Genomic DNA, 24,021 nt, shown 5'->3' with positions numbered 1-24,021 from the left:
ATATACCTGAAGTTTTCCAGTGAAAATTAGACTTCTGCAAAACTTCTACGACTATGAAATTAACAGCTTCCCAATAATTAAAGATATTTCTGATGAAATTTGTGGTAATATCAACAAATGTGTTTTTTTGGCACTTTCTAATGAAATGTCAACATTCAAAAGATTGGCATAACTCAATTAACAAATATCTTCTAGGGGTGCCTGGGTGATTCAGTCCGTTAAGCAACCGAATTCGGCTTGTCAGGACCTCACAGTTTGTGACTTCAAGCCCCATGTTGGGCTCTGGGCTGACAGCTCAGAGCCTGAAGCCTGCTTCGGATTCTGTGTCCCTCTCTCTCTGCCCCTCCCCCATTCGCATTCCCTCCCTATCTGTCTCTCTCTCTCTCTCTTTCTTTCTCAAAAATAAACATTAAAAAAAACAAATATCATCTAAATGTTCTATGTAAGATGCTAATGAAATGATGCAAAGGTAAAAGATCCATTCAAAGTACAAGATAGTACAAAAGATGATCGTGGTTGACATGTAGGGAATGAATTAGTATGGAAGGTAAGAATGGAAGCTAGTGGTATAGAATTTAATCTCTCTTGGACTGTTATTTCTTCTCTATACTTTTCATAGTTCCCAGGAGGATGTTCTTTCTCTATTTTCTCAAAGAACTTTGTAACACTGCCAATCTCAAGGACAGCCACCTTCAAGAGAATACAGCTATGACTGTGAATTATTTTTAATATTAGGACCTTTAGATGTATTCAAAATTCAATTATTATATACTAATTACAAAAATAGGCTGATCACATCATCATGCATCATTTGCCTCTCTTTACTCACTCACTTTATCATCATCATCTTAGTCCTTGGCTTTCTTCCTTTTTCTCTTTTTCTTCCCATTCTCACTTTCTATCCACTTATTGAATACATGCTTTCTGCTTCTACCAATATAGATTCTATATCTCTCTACATAACATTATCAAATAGAAAAAGGTTTGGGAGGGGCGCTTGGGTGGCTCAGTTGGTTAAGCGTCCAACATTGGCTCAGGTCTCCAATGTCGGCTCAGGTCATGATCTCACAGTTCCTGAGTTAGAGCCCCACATCGGGCTCTGTACTCATAGCTCAGAGCCTGGAGCCTACTTCAAATTCTTGTCTCCCTCTCTGTGCCCCATCCCCACTCATGCTCTGTCTCTCTCTGTCTTAAAAGTAAATAAAAAACATTAAATATATATAGAAAGAAAGAAAGGAAGGAAGGAAGGAAGGAAGGAAGGAAGGAAGGAAGGAAGGAAGGAAGAAAGAAAGAAAGAAAGAAAGAAAGAAAGAAAGAAAAAGGTTTGGGAAAGGCTATCATATAAACTACGTTTGATTATCACTGATTTACAGACCCAGGATCAAATGAAGGAAGCTTCTGAAAATCTTTCCAATCTATTTTTGCTCTTACATATGAAATACATTAGTTAAAATTGTACATTAAATAGGTATTAAATACTTGCTAAAACACTCCTCAAAACACAAATGAAGGCTAACCAAAACTTCATCAATTTGGCAACATTATTTTATTTATTATGAAAAACTTACTAAAAATAATTTCCAACAGAGGTATGATACAATGCGCAGAGCACACTACATAAGAACAAAAAAGAGCATCTCTTTTGAACAAATTGCTCAAAGGCAAAGGAGTAGGCTGTGGGGTGAGGCTTCCTTTTTAAACTCATGGCTGCTGTGAGTTACTTCCTTGGAATGATTACATCCACCGCCACTAGCACAACTCGAACCTAGCAATCAACATTTGACACAGGGAAGATAACTGACTTTACCTATGTGTAGAGTGTCTGTAAAACTAGCATACAGACTGGAGCCTGATACTGGTTCACATTTGTGAATTAACTATTTAAATAAACTGCTAGTCAGTAAATTAAGTAATTTGGGTGACTATTTCTAGCAGAAGCTTTTCCAACTTCACAAATTTCTTATTTTAGAGAATAGTGTATCACTTTATAAGTCTCAATTTGCCAGAAAAAAATTTTAAAGCTAATTTCAGAGCTCCCACCAAATTACTAAGAGCTAACATGCTTCAAACGCCATATTAAGTTCACTATCAGATTCTAAAATAATTCAGCTACTTCATCTTGTCAATGAAATATTATTTTCTTTCATTAACCACAAGTACAATAAAGAATTTTTAATTACAAAATGATTAACACAGAACAAAGTCCTCTGCATTCTTCTTAAAGATGTTCATCTCCTGGGTTTTGAAAGAAAACTTTAAAAACCAAAATATTTAACCTTCTAACAGTTCCACAACTAAACATTTACCAACAAAAGGAAAAGTCAAGACTAAATGTTCAGAAATGAAAAACAATACAAAAGCTTCTCATAATCTATAGAAGGTATTAAATAAAAAGTCAAATTCCTAATGAAATCGAGTATATGACAATAAGCACGCAAAAGCAAATTACTTCATGACAGAGCAGTTATGACATAATTCCCAACCTTTTCCCATTTAAACAAAACCATGTATTACTTACGTAATGGATGGATCCACTTGTTTGTAAGCATGAGCAGCACAAGACCCACAGTACGTATATCCTGCATGGCTAAAAAACAAAATGTTTTTAAATTTAATCATCAGATTCAAAATCAAGATGTTCTGAAACAAAAAAACCTTTTGAAAGAAATAAAACTATGGTAAACATAACAGAAGTGAGTGTAAAAATAAAAGCAATATAGCTAATGATGCAAACTCTAGAAGACAACAGAAAACACATAATTGCTTTATGTTCCAATTTAAAATTTTAAAAAGTCTTTTGTAACATTTTTGGTCTACAGGACAATTAAATTTAGATATTCAAGGCTTACTTGAAGTTGCTAATGTAATACTAATAGAATTTATACATTCCTCTTCAATACCATTAGCAGACTATTACATAGTAGTAAGACCAAGAGCAAGTCAAATCTAAATAAATCAAATATCCTATAAAATAACTCATCTTGGGGTGCCTGGGTGGCGCAGTCGGTTAAGTGTCCGACTTCAGCCAGGTCACGATCTCGCAGTCCGTGAGTTCGAGCCCCGCGTCGGGCTCTGGGCTGATGGCTCGGAGCCTGTTTCTGATTCTGTGTCTCCCTCTCTCTCTGCCCCTCCCCCGTTCATACTCTGTCTCTCTCTGTCCCAAAAATAAATAAACGTTGAAAAAAAAATTAAAAAAAAAATAAAATAACTCATCTTTTTAAAATTTCTTTTTATTTTTTAAACTTTTTTCTCAAATGTTTATGAAATTCTAGTAATTAACATATAGTGTAATATTGGTTTCAGGAGTACAATTCAGTGATTCATCACTTACATACAACACCCAGTGCTCATCACAAGTGCCCTCCTTAACAACCATCACCCATTTACCCCAGCCCCCACCCACCACCCCTCCAGCAACCTGTTATTCTCTATAGTTAAGAGTCTCCTTGGGAACGCAAGCTGGTGCAGCCACTCTGGAAAACAGTATGGAGGTTCCTCAAAAAACTAAAAATAGAACCACCCTACGACCCAGCAATTGCACTACTAGGCATTTATCCAAGGGATACAGGGGTGCTGTTTCAAAGGGACACGTGCACCCCCCATGTTTAGAGCAGCACTATCAACTATAGCCAAAGTATGGAAAGAGCCCAAATGTCTATTGATGGATGAATGGATAAAGAAGATGTGGTATATATATACAATGGAGCATTACTTGGCAATCAAAAAGAAGGAAATCTTGCCATTTGCAACTACATGGATGGAACTGGAGGGTATTATGCTAAGTGAAATTAGTCAGAGAAAGACAAAAATCCTATGACTTCACTCATATGAGGACTTTAAGAGACAAAACAGATGAACATAAGGGAAGGGAAACAAAAATCATATAAAAACAGGGAGGGGGACAAAACAGAAGAGACTCATAAATATGGAGAACAAACTGAGGGTTACTGGAGGGGTGGTGGGAGAGGGGATGGGCTAAATGGGTAAGAGGCACTAAGGAATCTACTCCTGAAATCATTGTTGCACTATATGCTAACTAATTTGGGTGTGAATCTTAAAAATAAAAAGTAAAATTAAAAAAAAAAGTCTCCTAAAAAAAAAAAAGAGTCTCCTATGGTTTCTTATAACATAACATACAGGGATATATTAATTTCAGGTATATAAGATATGATTCAACAATTCTATTCATTTCTCTGTGTTCATCAAGAAGTATATACTCTTAACCCTTTTTACCTATTTCACCCATCAACCTCACAGACCTCCCCTCTGGCCACTACTAGTTTGTTCTCTGTATTTAATAGGTTGGTTTTTGTTTGTCTCTTTATTCCTTTGTTCGTTTTATTTTTTAAATTTTACATTGGAGTGAAATACTGTATTTGTCTTTCTCTGACTTACTTCACTTGATACCCTCTAAATCAATCTATGCTGTTGCAAATGGCAAGCTCTCATTCTTTTTTATGGCTGAGTAATATTCCTCTGTGTGTGTGTGTGTGTGTGTGTGTGTGTGTGTGTGTGTATCTCACATCTTCTTTATCCATTCATCTATTGATGGACTGAATTCTTATGTCCATAGCTAAGCAATGGCTGCAACTGACAACTGTGGAACAATGAAAACACATGCCTGACATGAATGACTTCTCTGCTGATTAGATAAGTCTTCAAATATTAGGAAGAATATTTCCTTCCATACTTTCATACACTTTTTTTTTAAATGTTTATTTTTGAGAGAGAGGGAGAGAGAGTAGGGGAGGGGCAAAGAGAGAGGGAAATAAAGAATCTCAAGCAGGCTCTGCAGTGTCTGCGCAGAGCCCAATTCAGGGCTCGAACTCCAACCAAGAGATTGTGACCCTGACACAAAAAACAGACACTCAGATCAATGGAACAGAACAGAAAACCCAGAAATGGACCACAAATGTGTGGTCAACTAATCTTTGACAAAGCAGGAAAGAATATCCAATGGAATCAAGACAATCTCTTCAGCAAATGGTGCTGGGAAAACTGGACAGCAACACACAGAAAAATGAACCTGGACTACTTTTATACACCATACACAAAAATAAACTCAATGTGGATGAAAGACCCCAATGTAAGACAGGAAGCCATCAACATCCTCAAGGAGAAAGCAGGCAAAAACCTCTTTGATCTTGGCCACAGCAACTTCTTACTCAACATGTCTCCAGAGGCAAGGGAAACAAAAGCAAAAATGAACTATTGGGACCTCATCAAAATAAAAAGCTTCCGCACAGTGAAGGAAACAATCAGCAAATCTCAAAGGCAACTGACAGAATGGGAGAAGATATTTGCAAATGACGTATCAGATAAAGGATTAGTATCCAAAATCTATAAAGAGCTTATCAAACTCAACACCCAAAAAACAAATAATCCAGTGAAGAAATGGGCAAAAGACATGAATACACACTACTCAAAGGAAGACATCCAGATGGCCAACCGACACATGAAAAAATGCTCCACATCACTCATCACCAGGGAAACACAAATCAAAACCACAATGAGATATCACCTGACACCTGTCAGAATGGCTAACATTAACAACTCAGTCAACAACAGATGTTGGCGAGGATGCGGAGAAAGAGGATCTCTTTTGCATTGTTGGTGGCAATGCAAGCTGGTGAAGCCACTCTGGAAAACAGTATGGAGATTCCTCAAAAAAATTAACAACAGAGCTACCCTATGATCCAGCAATTGCACTACTAGGTATTTATACAAGGGATACAGGTGTGCTGTTTCGAAGAGACACATCCATAGCCAAAGTACGGAAAGGCCCAAATGTCCATTGATGGATGAATGGATCCGTCATTGTATATAGAATCTAGTGAATATACCAGGATGGCAAATAAGCAGACAAAAGAATGCTCAACGTCATTCAGTCACTATGGAAAGGCAAATTAAAACTACAAAAAGCTACCACTAAACAGCCAGTAGAATAACTGAAACCAAAAAACATGACCATATCAAGTATGTTAAGGATGCAGAAGTGAAATTCGAGCTATACTCAAAATGTAAAGTGGAAATGTATACTGGAAATGTAAAATGTTACAACCACTTTCGAAAACAGTTTGGCAATTTCTTAAAAAGTTAAATATACTCCTACCATATGACCCAGCTTTCCACTCCCAAGAAAAATGAAAGCATTATTACCACAAAGATTTGTGCACAAATGCTCATCCCAGCTTTATTTGCAACAGTAAAAAACTGGAAACCTAATTCCTCAAAAGATGAATGGATAAACAAATGGAAGTATAGAGGTGCCTGGGTGGCTCAGTCGGTTAAGCGTCCAACTTTGGCTCAGGTCATGATCTCGCGGTTTTTGAGTTTGAGCCCCATGTTGGGCTCTGTGCTAACAGTTCAGAGCCTGGAGCCTGCTTCAGATTCTGTGTCTCCTTCTCTTTCTGTCCCTACCCTGCTCTCATTCTCTCTCTCTCTCAAAAATAAATAAACATTAAAAACAAAAACACAAAAAAATGGAGATACAGTCATATAATGGAAAACTCTCCAGCAACAGAAAGGAACTACTGATACACCCAGAAATAATTATACTTAAAAAGATGGTTAAAAAAAAAAATAGAGAATGCAACAAAGAGTTCATACTGTATCATTACACTAAAAAATAAAAACTAATCTGTAGCAACAAAGAATAAGTCAATGGATGTGACTGGAAAGGAGAGGCAGAGAGGTACAGAAGGGATGAATCACAAAAGGGCACAAGGAAACTTGAGGATGATGAATATGTTCATTATCTTCACTGTGATGGTTTCATAGGTGTATACATATTTCAAATGTATCCAATTGTACACTTTAAATATATGCAGCTGCAGGTTAACCTACCACAATAGAGCTGTTTTAAAAAGGGCCATCATCTGATCTAGCTTAAGATATGAATAGAGAAAAAGAGATTCACATAAGTCAATCACAGCAATACAGGATAGTAGTGTGCTTAATCAGGAGTTAAGTAATATGGTACCTACACTAAGCACACTAAAATCACTAAAGGTTTTATTGGTTGGGTTAATGGTAGTCACTCTATCTGTATACTTCTGGCAAGAGAGCCTATCAAGTTGCTTTAGTATAGCAATATTCTCCACAACCCGGTTCTAATCTTAGCCAGAAGAAATGTAAGTTGTTCTATGGCTCAGCACATTCGGTTTTGCTGATCTTGATATTCTAGCCTAACCAGGGGCTCAATTGTTTCCAATTCGGTCCCCAATCCTCCAGTGCCAAACACCCCAGTACAAACTACTTCAGATTCCTGACAGCTGTTCCTGAACATTACTGGCTCCCCCTTGTCAATTCAGAAATATGTTAGCTTCCCTAGTCAGGTGGACCTTAAAAACCATTTGATCCACCAGCATCTGTCCTGGTCTGTATCAAACCAGAATAATATCTCAAATTTTCAATACTGCATTGCTCTCAGTTGTCACTCATATCCTATCCATCCATGTCCCAACCCTTATTCTTTAAATTGATACATCTTAGATCAGCTTTTCAGACTTTAATTCCTATTTGCCATTCTTCAATTTAAAGGCCCTGACCTTCATTCCATACTCCGATTTCTCAGTCTGTCTTTCCAGTGTGAATCTCTCCCAGTTTCATCAATCCTGTTCCTACTCAACCACAGTTCTTAAAAGCCAGAAAGTTGTCGTAGAAATGTGGGATTCTTGAAGTACAGATACGATAGAAATAATAGTAAGAGTAGAGAAGTAAAGGCACAAAGGAAGAGCATCAAAGTTGAAGGAAGAACATGTGCAAATGCCCCAAGTGTATGACGTAGGTGAGAAAATAGGAGACTGGCCTGAGTGGAACAAGAAGTAGTTTGAAGGCAGAGACAGACAAAGGAGTCTGGGCTTGATAAAACAAGTTACTGAAAAATTGCTGTACACTCTGGAGCAGTGTAGTGACAATACGAAACTGTTACTAGTCTAGAACTGAAAAATATAAGATCAGAGACAGGAAGTGTTAAATGGCTCTCTCTCAAAAATTTGGCCTGTGGTAGTAATGTCATGGTCTAGAAAGGTCTCAATGCCAGTGGGAAATGAGATATGAACGACCTACACTGTAAAAAGAAAAAGTGACATAGCTTAGTAACCAAGGAGGTATCGGGGAATGAGGAAGAGGAGAAGGAAGAGGGTAACTACGATAATGATAATAAACTAACATTTACTCAAAGCTTACTATGTGTCACTCATCCACGTAAGGCAAGACAGCAATTCACTGAATCCTCACACCAACCGTATGAGGTAGGAATTACTATTTTTCTTTTACAGATGAAGAAATTAAAGCAGAAAGGTTAAGATAGTTACTCTAAGTCACACAAATAGTAAGTGGCCACATCAGGACTTAAAAGGTAGGCAGTAGAGTTCCAGAACCCATTCTTAACCTCCGTAAGAGACCTTTACATATTTTAAGGAAGAAGGGAATGTTTTTATGGTGTAGGAAAATCAACGACCCTAAGAACTGGAAGAATACCATATATCCTATAAGACTGTAGGGAAGGTGGGTGGTTCTGAAAACATGATTAACTGACATAAGTATGCTTTATAGTATATTCAGTATATATATTATATATAAAGCATATAATATATATATAAAGTATAAAGTATACTTTATAGTAGAACTCAGACTTCATAATTTCAGATTTTCAAGTTGAGGGCTTAAAAGTCTGCTAGAAGACAAAACAGTTGTAAAAAGAGAGGAAGAATCTTATTAACTTGAATAGAGAATACACTGCGGAGTGTTTAAAAAAAATCATTAAGTGTACCATCCCTCTTAACCCATATCCTGAGAAACTCTACTTCATAAAAGGACCAAGATCATAGCCAAAGAAAAGAATTTCTAGTACTTTCCTTTATCCTGGCCCAGACACATGGTAAGTAAGAGAGCCATGGTAACAATCATCAAATCTCATTAATGATCCTCTACTCCTACACCCTTCTCCTGCTAATAGAATCTATGATTACACATACATGTGGAAGCAAGGTTTCATTAAGGGATCATTCACAATAAAAGAGGCTTCACTAAGGGAACAACTAAGGTGTTTTTCATTTGTGCCTATAGTCAGAAGAGCAATGAAAATGTGAGCTCTACAGGGGTGCCTGGGTGGCTGAGTCGGTTAAGTGGCTGACTTTGGCTCAGATCATGGTCTCACATGGGTTCAAGCCCAGTGTCAGGCTCTGTACTGGCAGCCTGGAGCCCACTTCGGATTCTGTCTCCCTCCCTCTCTGCCCCTCCCCTGCTTGTGCTCTCAAAAATTAATAAACATTCAAAATTTAAAAAAAGAAAATGTGAGCTCCACAGATATTTGAATATACATCATAGGGGCGCCTGGGTGGCGCAGTCGGTTAAGCATCCGACTTCAGCCAGGTCACGATCTCGCGGTCCGTGAGTTCGAGCCCCGCATCGGGCTCTGGGCTGATGGCTCAGAGCCTGGAGCCTGTTTCCGATTCTGTGTCTCCCTCTCTCTCTCTGCCCCTCCCCCGTTCATGCTCTGTCTCTCTCTGTCCCAAAAATAAATAAACGTTGAATATACATCATAAAAGTATGTTCCAATCAGTCTTTCAAGGCTCTTAAAACCTTAATGCAAAGTCATCCCTGTTCGCTTTTCCAGATCACTCTGGTTCCCAATGTAACCTCATGAAGACAAACACAAATTTATACTGTAACACCTATCATTTCTCATTAGACTAAAAACATGTCTCTAAAAACTGATCCTTCTTATAACACAGGGTACTTCTGCTTCTGTCCTTGTTCCTACACACCAGTTCACCTCCTAACCTTCTAGAATTTCTGTATCCCCCACAGAGCTGCAACAAATGAGGATGCAAGGGTACTCTCCATGGTCATTCAGTTTCGCACACAGCCAGCCTTGCAGTGTGGGTATAATTAAAATTCCTATGTGAGGAAAATTGCCAATTACTACATGACATGGACTTTCACTTATTCATTCTGAGACCTTCAAAGGTTATAGGTGAATAGCATAAAGTGTGAATGCCAAGAGCCTACCACATATTCTATGAGAGGCTTTTCATCAAAGAGGATATGGAGAACAATAAAAAAACACTTGGACTCAACAAAATCAGGTTCTCATAGCCTAGTTCTATTTAATAGCAGCAAAAATACAAAATAAAAAGATTGCCCTAGATGGAATGAGAAGATTGGACCAGATAAAATAATCTCCTGCAGCAATAAGAAAAGTCAATAAGATCTACTAAAGCTATGATCTAGAAAGCCAGAAACTAAATTTAAAAACACTTGGGAGCATATGGGATTAACATGAACAACTGGCTCTAAACAGTTCCCAGGGGCGCCTGGGTGGCGCAGTCGGTTAAGCGTCCGACTTCAGCCAGGTCACGATCTCGCGCTCCGTGAGTTCGAGCCCCGCGTCAGGCTCTGGGCTGATGGCTCAGAGCCTGGAGCCTGTTTCCGATTCTGTGTCTCCCTCTCTCTCTGCCCCTCGCCCGTTCATGCTCTGTCTCTCTCTCTGTCCCAAAAATAAATAAACGTTGAAAAAAAAAAATTTTTTTTTGAAAAAAAAAAAAAAAATAAACAGTTCCCAGAAGCAGCGGCCTCACATTGCGACTCTCCATTTTACTTTGCTGCACCTCGTCTTTTATTCTTTTACTCTCACAGGCATTGCTCAAAGGTCCCCAAGATTCCTGCTTCATAAAAAAATATTAGATGAGGGGCACCTGGGCAGCTAGGTCAATTAAGCGGATTTCAGCTCAGGTCATGATCTCACAGATCATGAGTTTGAGTCCTGTTTGGGATTCTCTCTCTCTCTCTCGCTCTCTCCCACTTGTGCATGAACGTGCTCTTTCTCTGTCTCAAAAAGAAATAAACATCAAAAAAAAATTTTTTTTATTTAAATGATTATATCTCAAAAAACGTCCAGGTTCAAAAGTCATTATTCAGAATATTTTATTTTTAAAAATGGAATCTTACAAGTATTAAGTAAACAATACTATGAACTAATAAAAGGTATTAAAATTATCCAAGTCAAATAAGAACAAACTGACCACAATGTTCCACATCTAGATTGTCTGACCGCTAAAGTATACAGGACCTGAGATACTGCCATAAATAACCTACCACTTAAAATAAACAAGGACTAGAAATAAACAATTTATACATCTCCAGTAACTTAAACGAACTACATGATTTGTGAAGATTCATTGTCTCATGATACACTGGTGGAGCTCAACAGGTATGCCTCACAGTATGTAAACTGGTCTTCTATATAAATGTTCCTCAGCTTTTTAAAATTATTAAACTCACTTTTGTGTTAAAAGTAATACATGCAGGGGCGCCTGGGTGGCGCAGTCGGTTAGGCGTCCGACTTCAGCCAGGTCACGATCTCGCGGTCCGTGAGTTCGAGCCCCGCGTCGGGCTCTGGGCTGATGGCTCGGAGCCTGGGGCCTGCTTCCGATTCTGTGTCTCCCCCTCTCTCTGCCCCTCCCCCGTTCATGCTCTGTCTCTCTCTGTCTTAAAAATAAATAAACGTTGGAAAAAAAATTAAAAAAAAAAAAAAGTAATACATGCACACAGTGTAAAAAAGTCAAACAATAAAAAAGGGGCACAATGAAAAGTGAAAGTATCCTTTACTCCATACTACTCCTACTAGGTTAACTAGTAACAAATCAAACTCTAGTTTAAATACATGAAGAGTGCTTCAATATCCACAGTATCTGCTTAATCGTGTAAGTAAGCCCCTTTACTTGTGTAAGTAACCTCTCCAATTATCTGATTATATTTTTCTATCCAACATGAGGTTTATTTATTTTTTTTTTTACGTTTTTATTTATTTTTGATAGAGACAGAGCACATATGGGGGAGGGGCAGAGAGAGAAGGAGAAACAGAATCCGAAGCAGGCTCCAGGCTCCAACCTGTCCGCACAGAGCCTGACGCAGGGCTCGAACGCACAAAACCGCAAAATCATGACCTGAGCTGAAGTTGGAAGCTTAACCGACTGAGCCACCCAGGTGCTCCTCCAATATGAGGTTTCTTAAGTGATGCATAACTGTACAGCTCCATTCTAAGGGTTCCTGAGATATTCCTGCGTACTGCAAGATAAACAACAATTTTGGCATCAAGGTGTCTTGCAGTCATGGTAGGAAGGCTTTTGGAACTCCTAGTCCATGAGATCATTTCAGTATATATCTCTGGGCAACACACTGTTTCCTGCACCTCAAGATACGTAAGGCGATCCTAAATTCAATCAAAGGATATTTTTAAATCAAATTAAATTCTTCTGAATCTTCCAACTGTGCCTGCCTATATGTCATATAGATTAAAATCATTAAGATTGATCAACAGTTGGTTTATGGGTCGATATTTATTCTTTAACAACATCATTCTATTTAATCTACATCAATATACAAATGAGCAATCTGTTAAAACTCAGGTTCTGAGTTGGGTTTTGTTTGTTTTTAAGGCTCCCCTTACAGAATTTATGCCTATGAAGGTAAAATCTAAGAAAAGCTGGCCCCAGAGAGCTAAATTTTATAAAAGTTAAATAACTTTTTTTAGGGACACCTGGCTGGCTCAGTCAGTAGAGCATGCAACTCTTAATCTCAGGGTTGTAAGTTCTAGCCCCATTTTGGGTGTAGAGAATACTTAAAAATAAACCTTAAGAAAAAAAAAAAAGAATTTTTTTTAATAGACTTAAAAGTAGAGATCTAAAAATTTTAAGTTTTCTAATTACTAGATAAGCATGTTCTTAACAAAGATGATTTTGTGTCTCTACATAAACAACAAAATATTTGTTGCTGCTTTTCTACCTCAAAAAAAAAAAAAACTACTTTGGGTGTCTGGGTGATGCAGTTAGTTAAGCATCCAACTCTTGATTTCAGCTCAGGTCATGATCTCACGGTTCATGAGATCGAGTCTCTCACTGGGCTCTGCACTGGCCATGAGGAGTCTGCTTGGGATTCTCTCTCTCCTGCTCTTTGCCCCTCTCCCACTTGCACTCTTTATCTCTCTCTCTCTCTCAAAAATGAACAAATAAACTTAAAAAAAGACACTTCTGGAAAGGAAAAGCATTACTTCTGGAAGCCATATAATAAGATAAACTTGAATATATTTAAAGTTTTCATATTAACAAAATGGAAATTACATTATATATGCATAAAAATAACTACAAAGTCACTATATAACAGAAACATTCACACCAAAGCCAAAACTATTTTCAAATATCCATTTTAAAACCTAAGGTAACCTGGGAATCTTTTCCAAATCAATGTATTTGTAACTTAGACTCAAAAATTTCATTTCCCAGTCTATTGCCAATTTCAACTTAAAGCTAATAATAAAAAGGAAACAAGTCTAGCTACACTTTCATGAATAACTAGCCTCAACTTAATTGTATGTTCATTTAGCACAGCTCCCACATTTAGAACAAGTTTTAACTAGGAAGGTAGCATAAAATACTTAAATACCAGCAAAGTAATTAGAATGACAATAGAACCTATGTCTTGAGGTACTATAAAGACATGATTATTAATCCATTCTTACCCAATCGAGAATTATGCAAACTTCCCCCCCTCATCCCTGCATCAATTTTTCTTTCTCTACTGGATCATTTCATCTATATCATAAACACTTTAATATCTCCCATCTTAAATAAAAATTCTCACCTGACAACATACTCCCATTCCCTCATTTCCTTGATTTATAGAAAAGCCTGTTAAAAACAAAGCAAAAAAAACCATCCTCACTCATTTCCCTCTCCAATTCTTTCTTGAACCCAGTGCGATCGTGCTTTCATCCCTACCACTTCCACAGAAATCGTATGTATCAAGGCCACCAGTGATCTCCATATTGCCAAATCCAATTATCAATTCTTAGCCCTCATCTTATTTGACCTATTGGCACAGAATTTGACACTGCTGATCATTTTCTCCTCCCAGACACATTTTTCATCCTTTTTTGCCTGCTACAGACACCACTCGCCCCTGGTTTTCCTCCTTCCCCACTGGTCTTCCTTCAGTATCTCCTTTGCAAATGCTCACCTTCATCCAGATCTCTAAATGAAATTAGTTTGTCTAAGGGCTTAAGTCTTTGAACCTCTTCTCTGTATTTTACTTGCTACACAACCACAGGCTGTTTAGACTTTAAGTGTGATATATATATCAACACAGCCTTGGCCCTTCTTCTCTGTACTCCAGATTCATATATTTAGCTGCCCATTGGAGATCCCCACTTACAGACACCTAACAGGCGTCTCAAAACATTAACATGGTCAAAATACAATCCTAGATTCTACAAAACACTTTATTTATTTTTTTAATATATGAAATTTATTGTCAAATTGGTTTCCATACAACACCCAGTGCTCATCCCAAAAGATGCCCTCTTCAATGACCATCACCTACCCTACCCTCCCTCCCACCTCCCATCAACCCTCAGTTTGTTCTCAGTTTTTAAGAGTCTCTTATGCTTTGGCTCCCCTCTAACCTCTTTTTTTTTTCCTTCCCCTCCCCCATGGACTTCTGTTAAGTTTCTCAGGATCCACATAAGAGTGAAAACATACGTATGGTATCTGTCTTTCTCTGAATGGCTTATTTCACTTAGCATAACACTCTCCAGTTCCATCCACATTGCTACAAAGGGCCATATTTCATTCTTTCTCATTGCCACGTAGTATTCCATTGTGTATGTAAACCACAATTTCTTTATCCATTCATCAGTTGATGGGACATTTAGGCTTTTTCTACAATTTGGCTATTGTTGAGAGTGCTGCTATAAACATTGGGGTACAAGTGCCCCTATGCATCAGTACTCCTGTATCCCTTGGGTAAATTCCTAGCAGTGCTATTGCTGGGTCATAGGGTAGGTCTATTTTTAATTTTTTGTGGAACCTCCACACTGTTTTCCAGAGTGGCTGTACCAGTTTGCATGCCCACCAACAGTGCAAGAGAGTTCCTGTTTCTTCACATCCTCTCCAGCATCTATAGTCTCCTGATTTGTTCATGTTAGCCACTCTGACTGGCGTGAGGTGATATCTGAGTGTGGTTTTGATTTGTATTTCCCTGATGAGGAGCAATGTTGAGCATCTTTTCATGTGCCTGTTGGCCATCCGGATGTCTTCTTTAGAGAAGTGTCTATTCATGTTTTCTGCCCATTTCTTCACTGGATTATTTGGTTTTTGGGTGTGGAGTTTGGTGAGCTCTTTATAGATTTTGGATACTAGCCCTTTGTCTGATATGTCCTTTGCAAATATCTTTTCCCATTCCATTGGTTGCCTTTTAGTTTTGTTGATTGTTTCCTTTCCAGCGCAGAAGCTTTTTATCTTCATGAGGTCCCAATAGTTCATTTTTGCTTTTAATTCCCTTGCCTTTGGGGATGTGTCAAGTAAGAAATTGCTGTGGCTGAAGTCAGAGAGGTTTTTTCCTGCTTTCTCCTCTAGGGTTTTGATGGTTTCCTGTCTCACATTCAGGTCCTTTATCCATTTTGAGTTTATTTTTGTGAATGGTGTAAGAAAGTGGTCTAGTTTCATTCTTCTGCATGTTGCTGTCCAGTTCTCCCAGCACCATTTGTTAAAGAGACTGTCTTTTTTCCATTGGATATTCTTTCCTGCTTTGTCAAAGATTAGTTGGTCACACTTTTGTGGGTCTAGTTCTGGGGTTTCTATTCTATTCCATTGATCTATGTGTCTGTTTTCGTGCCATCTACAAAACACTTTAAAATCTACTTCCCACCTCTACCTCTGTTTGTCCCTTACAGTATAAAATCAATTCTATGTTTGCAGTTTCACAGGCCAAAACTTAAGAGTCATCCTTGACTCTTCTTCTACTCTGCTGGTCCTACCTTCAAAATATATCTGGAAGACACTGCTTCTTGCCACATCCACCACTAGCCCCCTGTCAAAGCCACTATGTCATCTCTTTCTTGTGCTATTATAATAAGCCTCCGAAACTGGACTCCCTGTTTCCACAAAACTAAACATCCATACAATAGCAAGAGTAATCCTTTTCAAATCTAAGTCAGGTCATGTCATTTCTCAAAATTTTTCACGACTTGCCGTATCACTTAGAATAAAACATAAAGTTTTCATAACAGCCTACAAAGCCTCCTTACAATGTAGCCCCTGGTGCCTGTCTCATCCACCACTGTTCCCCTTGTACATGCCACTCCAACTACACCTTCCTCCATGCTTTTCCTCAAAATATACTAAGCATATCCTGCTCCAGAGCCTTTGTACTCACTGTTCCTCAACCGGAAAACCCTTTCCCTGGATATCTGCATAACTTCTCTCTCGCATTATTTAGGCTCAAGTGTTAGTTACCTTATTGGGGAGCCCTTTTCTTACTATTCTATATAAACTAGCACCCCCATACTCATATTGTCACACTCTTGATCCTCTGATCAGCTTTATTATTCTTAGCACCCATTAGCATCTGATACAGAATATACAGGCATTTTATTGTGCTTTGCTGTATTGAGCTTCACAGATACTGCTTTTTTTTTTTTAATTTTTTTTTTAACGTTTATTCATTTTTGAGACAGAGAGAGAGCATGAACAGGGGAGGAGCAGAGAGAGAGGGAGACACAGAATCTGAAACCGGCTCCAGGCTCTGAGCTGTCAGCACAGAGCCTGACGCGGGGCTCGAACTCACGGACTGTGAGATCATGACCTGAGCCGAAGTCGGACGCTTAACCGACCAAGCCACCCAGGCGCCCCAATACTGCTTTTTTTTTTAAGCAAACTATAAAGTCTGTGGCAACCCTGCATCAAGCAAGCTGATCGGCACCATTTTTGCAACAACATTTGCTCACTTCATGACTCTGTGTCACATTTTGGTAATTCTTGCAATCCAAGCTTTTTTATTGTTATTACATGGTTATCTGTGATCAGTGATTATAACTCACTGAATGGTAAACATTTTTTAGTAGTATTTTTTTCTTTTTTTTTTTAAAGTTTATTTATTTATTTTGAGAGAGAGGTGGGGGGGGGCACGGAGGGAGGGCAGAGAGAGAGAAAGGCAGAATCCCAAGCAGGCTCCGCACTGCAAGCATAGAGCCCAATGTGGGGCTCAAACTCACAAACCATGAGATCATGACCTGAGCCAAAATCAAGAGTCGGATGCTTAACTGACTGAGCCACCCAGGCGCCCCTAGAATGTTTTCTAATTAAGGTATGTACACTGTTTTCTTAGACATAATGCTATTGTACACTCAAAAGAATACAGTGTAAACATAACTTTTATATGCACCGGGAAACAAACAAATTCATTGGTCTCATTTTATTGTGATATTCGTTTAATTGCAGTGGTCTGGAACCAAACCCACAATATCTCTGATGTATGCATGTAATTATTTATTGTCTGCTTTTCCCAAGTACTCAAAGGTAAGCACCATGAAAGTAGTAATGTGAGTTTATTCATAATGCAACTCTAGGGGGGTAGTCAAAAATGGCAGCACAGGAAGATCCTGAACTCACTTCCCACGGACACACCAAATCTACAGCTACATATGGAACAATTCCCTCTGAAAAAGATCTGAAAACTAACTGAATAGTTCCTTCACAACAAATGGTAAAAGAGCCACATTAAGATGGGGAGGAGAGACAGGACAGTCTCATCAAAACCCGACCCCTAGCATGGGGACCCACAATCAGGAGGACTCTCACAAATCCAGAGTTTCTCCCTGAGAACTGAAGGGTTTGTGCCCCACATTAGGTACCCCAATCCTTGGGAAGTGTAACAGTGAGACAAATCCCAAAAACATCAGGCTTTGAAAAACAACAGGGCTCATATCCAGGAGACCCTGAAGGGCTGTAGAAACTGAGATACTTCTCTTATGGGCTCACATGCAGACTCAGTAGCTCTGGAAATTGGCACAGAAACAGCAGTTTGCAAAGTGCCTAGACTGTAGTGAAGAAGATTCACTGGCTAATCTTAAAGCGTCTACCAGAGGGGCAGGAGTCTGTTGGAACTCTCTCCAAGAACAGAGGCACAAGGCCATTTTTGTGCTCTCTCTCTGCCTTGATAGCACCAGCAGGGGTTGACCCAGCATCGTGCTTTCCTATGGCCCTGTAAAAAGCTGATGTGTACACATCAGCCATGCACTCTCCCGTGGCCTTGCTAAAGCCGGCAGGCACATGCAGTCTACACAGGGGACACTCCTTGATCGATCACCTGCTTCTTGTGGCCAAGGCGGCTTGCGTTTCTGGGTCCATTGGGCTATAACAATTGGAAAGACAGTTCTGGACAGGCTACCTCCAGGGCACCACGCAGACAACAGTCTGAAACATATCCTAGTCTTTCTGTGAAACAAGCCTATTTACTTGTCCCAGAGCTTCAGCCTGAGGGGTAGCATTCACGTTGGCCACACAACCAGAGGCTACGGAGGTGCTTTCAAGGAAAGTACGCCAGCGGACACCATCTTCACACTCTCCTTAAGCCTCACTACAGTTCCCCAGTACCTCCCAGAAAGGAGCGTGTACACTCATCTGAAGCCCTGATTTTTGCCACTGTCACCCAGGGAACACCTTTAGGTCACCTGGTCTGGAGGCCAACAGGGTTTACAGTCTCCAGGACTATGTATGCATACTTTAAAAGCTGCTGCCTGAGGGTCTGGCTTCTAATCAGACTGAAACTAAGGGCTGAGTGAGATCTTTCAGAACACTGACAAGTCGTGGCACACTCTCAACAACTGGGACTTATCAAGAATAAATCAGGCTGCTTGGACATTCACAAAAGTTTCAGAGACAGCCAAGAGCTAGGGTAAGGTTGAAAGATAAGGTTCATCTCTTACACAAGGCCACTCTTTCAAGACTGGGAGAGAGGCGTACTGCACCTCATACATAGAAACAAACACAGAGAGTCAAGCAAACCAAGGAAACAGAGGAATATGCCCCAAACAAAAGATTAAGATAAAACCCCTCCAAAAATCTTAACGAAACAAAAAACAGCACTAAGAACACCTGGCATTTAGCCAGGTACATATTTGTTTAAGTTATTAGTTTAAGTTATGCTAAAAGTTTATAAAGATTAACTGATTTAATCATCAAAAACCCTATGGAGGTACTATTAATATTTCAATTTTACCAATGAGACAAAGGCACAAGAGATTTAGTAACTTGTATGTCACATTCCTTGTAAGTGGTACAGTCAGCCTCCTATATCTATTAAATGAGATCAAGTTAGATCATACAAATGGAGCATTTAACGAAATGTTTGGCACATTAAATACCTAGTATTTATGGAGTACTTATTACATGTGCCAGACATTAATGTAGACTCTTTATGTGTATTTACTGATTTCTCATATTGTTTAATAAGTAGATGCTATATTATTATTTTCACTATTTTTTATTTATCGGGGCACCAAACCTAATGCAACAGAAGTTATAGAAAAGACACTGCTGTGAAAGAAATGGGACAAACACTAACCTTCACTCTTCTCAGGAAACAGTTAACATGTGCTTAAAAAAATGTGTTTTGAAAGTTACACTGGAAACCAAATCAAAATGAACTGAATTCCTATCACATACAGATACTCTGTTAACTGTTTATTTGTTAGCTTGTAGTTCTAAAAAGCCTTCTGAGACTCAAAGACAAAATAGTCACAGATTTTCTTCAATAAAAAAAAAAAAAACCCTCCCGCAGGTTTGTTTGCTACTCCATACTGCATGATATTCTGTTTAACGCACCTTTTTTAATATAAGGAAAAAGTTGGCTGAATGAAAGTAGATCTTTTTAATATTTAAAACCGAGATTACTCATTTACATCAATCTGAAATCACCAAGTTTATGTACTGCAAATAACCCTCAGCTTTAAGTCAGTTTTATTACCAAAAATAAACTCTAAAATTACTGCACCTGAGAAAATAGCTAATTCCTTTATCCTTGAGTTAAAGTGGAAGCCAAAGGAATCATGAAAATGACTAAATATAATTTCTTCAGCTCAACATAGCATTTAGTTTTTAATTTTTTAAAAATTTAGTTCAATTTGTAGTTACTCATTCTATATTAATAATTAACATATGAAACATGTAAAGATGTCTTTAAGGTAAAGAACCTTAAAACTTACGGTGCAATAATGGCTCTAGCAGGTCTTTTTGTAGACTGTACTTGTGAGAGCCAACCTTCTAGCTGTGCGTTCAGCTGCGGTCCTATAAAAAGAGAAAGAGGGAAACTGGAGTCAGCAGAGAAATGTACTATATATAACTATATGTGACACAAAGCCCTCACTGAACCTATTTAGGACTAAAATAGCTTAATGGGCAGTGGGATCATTAGCTTGGATGATAATGTTTGAAAGTTAACCAACTACTAAGCAAGCCATAGATAAGATCATGTACTGATTAAACAATATTTGCTTTTATCCATTTACTTATTTATATCCGTCTTCATTCCAGAACTATTCAATCTACAATTTGAGGCACTGTTCAAACAAAACAAGAAACAAAAGACTGTTGGCAAATGAAAAGAAAATACCCAAGTGATTGTTTTCAGAGTGCCAAAACTTGCTTAAGTCACTAAAATCACATCCATGGAGTGATCACTTCCACACCTAATACCTTTCCCTCCTATCCATTCCAGCCCCTACTCCGCTGACCACATTAATAACCAATGACTATGCCATGTCAAAAATCTCAATTTCAGTTGCCTGGGTGACTCAGTTGATTGAGCATCCAACTCTTGATTTCAGCTCAGGTCATGATCTCATGGTTTGTAAGTTCAAGCCCCATGGCAGGCTCTGCACTGTCAGTGAGAAGCCTGCATGGGACTCTCTCTCTCCCCCTGTCTCTCTGCCCCTCCCCCATCTGTACTCATGCTCGCTCTCTCCCTCTCTCTCTCTCTCAAAAATAAGCATTTAAAAAAAATTTTAAGTAAAAAACAAAATAAAATACGTTTTTTAAAAATCTCAATTTCAGGGTGCCTGGGTGGTTCAGTTGGTTAAGCGTCCAACTTTGGCTCAGGTCATGATCTCGTGGTTCATGAGTTCGAGCCCCGCATGCGGCTCTGTGCTGACAACTCAGAGCCTGGAGCCTGCTTCAGCTTCTGTGTCTCCCTTCCTCCCTCTCTCTCTCTCTCTCTCTCTCTCTCCCCCCCCCCGTCTGCCCCTCCCCCGCTCATACTCTGTGTATGTCTCTCTCTCAAAAATTAAAAAAAAATGTTTTTATTAAAAAATCTCAATTTCAAACATCCCACTCTCCTCACATCCTATCTTTCCAGTTCACTTCTAGAAATCTGTTCGTTCCCAACAGATATGGAGTTACTTTTCCCACTATCCTTCCTCTCCTTTCTTCTTCACCTCTTAACCCAGCCTGAGACTTGATGATCCATCACTACAATCATTTCCTTGCCTTTGCCCTCAGTCTTGTACCTCTCTTCCTCCATCACAGTAAAGTCATAGTTAAAACCATCTTTCCACTTGACACAGTACCTTCACCTATATAGCTGAATGAGATAACAAAGAAATACAACTTTGAAATTATGCCCATAAGCTTCGGCAGACCCTTAGGAAAGCTCAGAAAACATATTACATTAACTTAGAGAATTTGCTCTCTCAGCCTTAAGACAATCACTTCATAGAGCTTTCCATTTTATCTTGAACTCTCATCCCCCTCTCACTCCCAGATGATCATGCTTTTCAATTTGTCAAAGAAAATCAGAAGATGGCCAACCATCCTGGTTTACCCAGGACTTTCCCAGTTTTAGCAATGCAAGTTCTGCATCTTGGGAAACCTCTTAGTCTCAGGCAAACTTGGACATTAGTCACCTAAATTCAGAAAAGAACTCCTTCCCCTTTCGACCACTTATTCTGCTTTCTCTCCTGTGTCAACAAATGGTCCTTACTCCTATCAAAAGCCAACAAATTACTTCTGCACTGGGTACCATTGTTTTTCTTCTCAAGGACGCTGCTCTTTTGTAACTATCCCAGTCTTCCTACACTAACTTGGTCCCTTTTTACTAGATCATTACCATTAACATGCAAATATATAAAATAAGCGGACTGATTTCCCCCCAACTACCACTCATTTCTCTGGCCCCCTTTTTCTCTTTTTTTTAAGCTTTTGATCATAACATATTTAAACATTACAAGAGAATCTAGATAATAATAAAACAAACAACCATGTAACCACTGTCCAAATATAACATTCTTATTTGCTTAAGATCTTCCTTTATTAAAAAATAAAATATTACAGACACAGTAGAAAAAATTGCTGAGCCTATTATATATTTCCCTCCTTAGAGGTAACCACTTCCTGATTTTGGTGTTTTTCATTGCATTACAGTTTAACTAATATATATACCTATAAAACTATGCATTTCTCTGCACAGCTATTGTTCTACATGTTTTAAAATATTAAATAAATATATTGTGCATATTCTTTTATAATTTGAGTTAGTCACTCAACATTGTAAGTTATTCATGTTGAGTTTGTAGCTCTAATTCACTCACTCTCAATACTGTTAGTATTGTGTGAACATACCAAAATTTACCTATTCATTCTCTTCACAGACATTTGGTTGTTTCCACAGCTTCACTGTTAATACTCAATGTTACAAGTCTCTTATAAACATGTATTAAGAGTTTCTCTGGGATTTAACTAGAAACAAAAGTACTGGATCATAGAGTAGGCACATCTTCAACTCTACCAGAACACTGCAAACTAAATTGCCCACTAAAGTGGCCAGATCAATTTACCCATCAGTGTAAGGGCATAAAAAATGAGAGCTTTACCTCTCCCTGTTAAAACTAAGGGAAGAGAGGGACACCTGGCTGGCTCAGTCAGTGGAACATGTGACTTTTGATCTCGGGGTCGTGAGTTGGAGCCCCACGTTAGGTGTGGAGCCTGCTTATAATATAATATAATATAATATAATATAATATAATATAATATAATACAATATAATACAATATGGGTCATCTGGTTAAGCATCCAACTCTTGCTTTCTGTTCAGGTTATGATATCACAGTGTATAAGTTAGAACCCCACATCAGGCTCCACACTGTTAGTGTGGACCCTGCTTGGAATTCTCTCTCTTCCCTCTCTCTGCCCCTTCCCCACATTTGCATGCTCTCTCTCAAAACAAATAAATAAGCTTTAAAAATAAATTAACTACATAAAATCAAACAGGGAAGAGATACCCCACACATTTTTTTAGAGCACTTTCTCTAGAAAGCTTGTAATTGTAAATTCTTTCTTTATCCCTTTGAAATATACGTATATGTAAATCATTTTAAAAGCTAAATAAGCTTCTATCCCCTCCACCCACCCCAGCTGGGGCTCAGTCAGTAGATCATGAGACTTTTGATCTCAGGGTCATGAGTTCAAGCCCCATGTTGGATGTAGAACTTACTTTTTAAAAAATTAAATAAGTAAATAACTATGTAAATGAAAAAACAAACAAATAAATAAATAAGCAAGATTCTAACCAGCACCCCAGGACTATCTGAAGGACCTAATAACCACTTCTTTGAAATGTTATTTGCACCAAAGGAGAGAGCACTCTCTTTCCGCCAGTTTCTGTTGGAAGACATGAGCACTAAGTAGCCAGCCACCTACCTCCAAGTTGCAAAAGATTCAAGTTTATTTTTAGCCAATTAACAAATACATATGGTCACCCCAATCACCAAGAGATTTAGGATAAGCCACATGTGAGAAATGCTGCTATCAAGTTCTCTTACACGAGCACTACTTACAATTTATCTTGACAACATGTATGTAATGAGTTGTATCTGCTTGGCTATAGAAAAGCGTGAGCTCTCCTTATATCTTTGCAATCTTTTAGCAGATTGCCCGTAATGTGCTTCACATTCTGGCTCAATGCTTACTCAAGAAAAAAAAAATTTCTTTCTCTTCTACCTTTGAAGAGAGGTTTTTCTGAAATAGAGGCTTTGGCTTAAATTATATTTCTCCAACATCAGCAAGGCTCAACAATTTGCATTTCTCTTCATCCTTACAAATATAGGATACTGTCAAATCTTTTAACTTTTTGGCAAATTATGGGTATGTAATAGTATCCCTTTATTAAATCTTATTTGTATTTCCC

The 24,021-nt window shown here is 38.5% G+C and overlaps 1 protein-coding gene across 4 annotated transcripts in view; it reads right to left on the bottom strand.

The window, feature by feature from the left end:
• Positions 1–24,021, bottom strand: part of MEMO1 (mediator of cell motility 1) — a 126,647-nt gene that overhangs the window by 45,274 nt on the left and 57,352 nt on the right. For 3 of the 4 annotated variants that reach the window (XM_047067493.1, XM_047067492.1, XM_047067490.1), the window contains 2 exons: positions 20,048–20,129; positions 2,519–2,587 (listed from right to left, as the gene is read on the bottom strand). In XM_047067493.1, coding sequence (XP_046923449.1) covers positions 2,519–2,587; positions 20,048–20,129 — 151 coding nt within the window. Of the gene's footprint in view, positions 1–2,518; positions 2,588–20,047; positions 20,132–24,021 lie in introns of those variants that run through there. The other variant, XM_047067491.1, reaches the window with a different exon arrangement.

The sequence above is a fragment of the Lynx rufus genome, unplaced genomic scaffold (genome assembly GCF_022079265.1).
Source record: "Lynx rufus isolate CCGP_SWC_20201006 ecotype Redwood Valley unplaced genomic scaffold, mLynRuf1.p SCAF_8, whole genome shotgun sequence".
NCBI lineage: Eukaryota > Metazoa > Chordata > Mammalia > Carnivora > Felidae > Lynx > Lynx rufus.
Note: the sequence above shows the minus strand (reverse complement) of the source record. Positions and strands in the feature narration are given on the sequence as shown.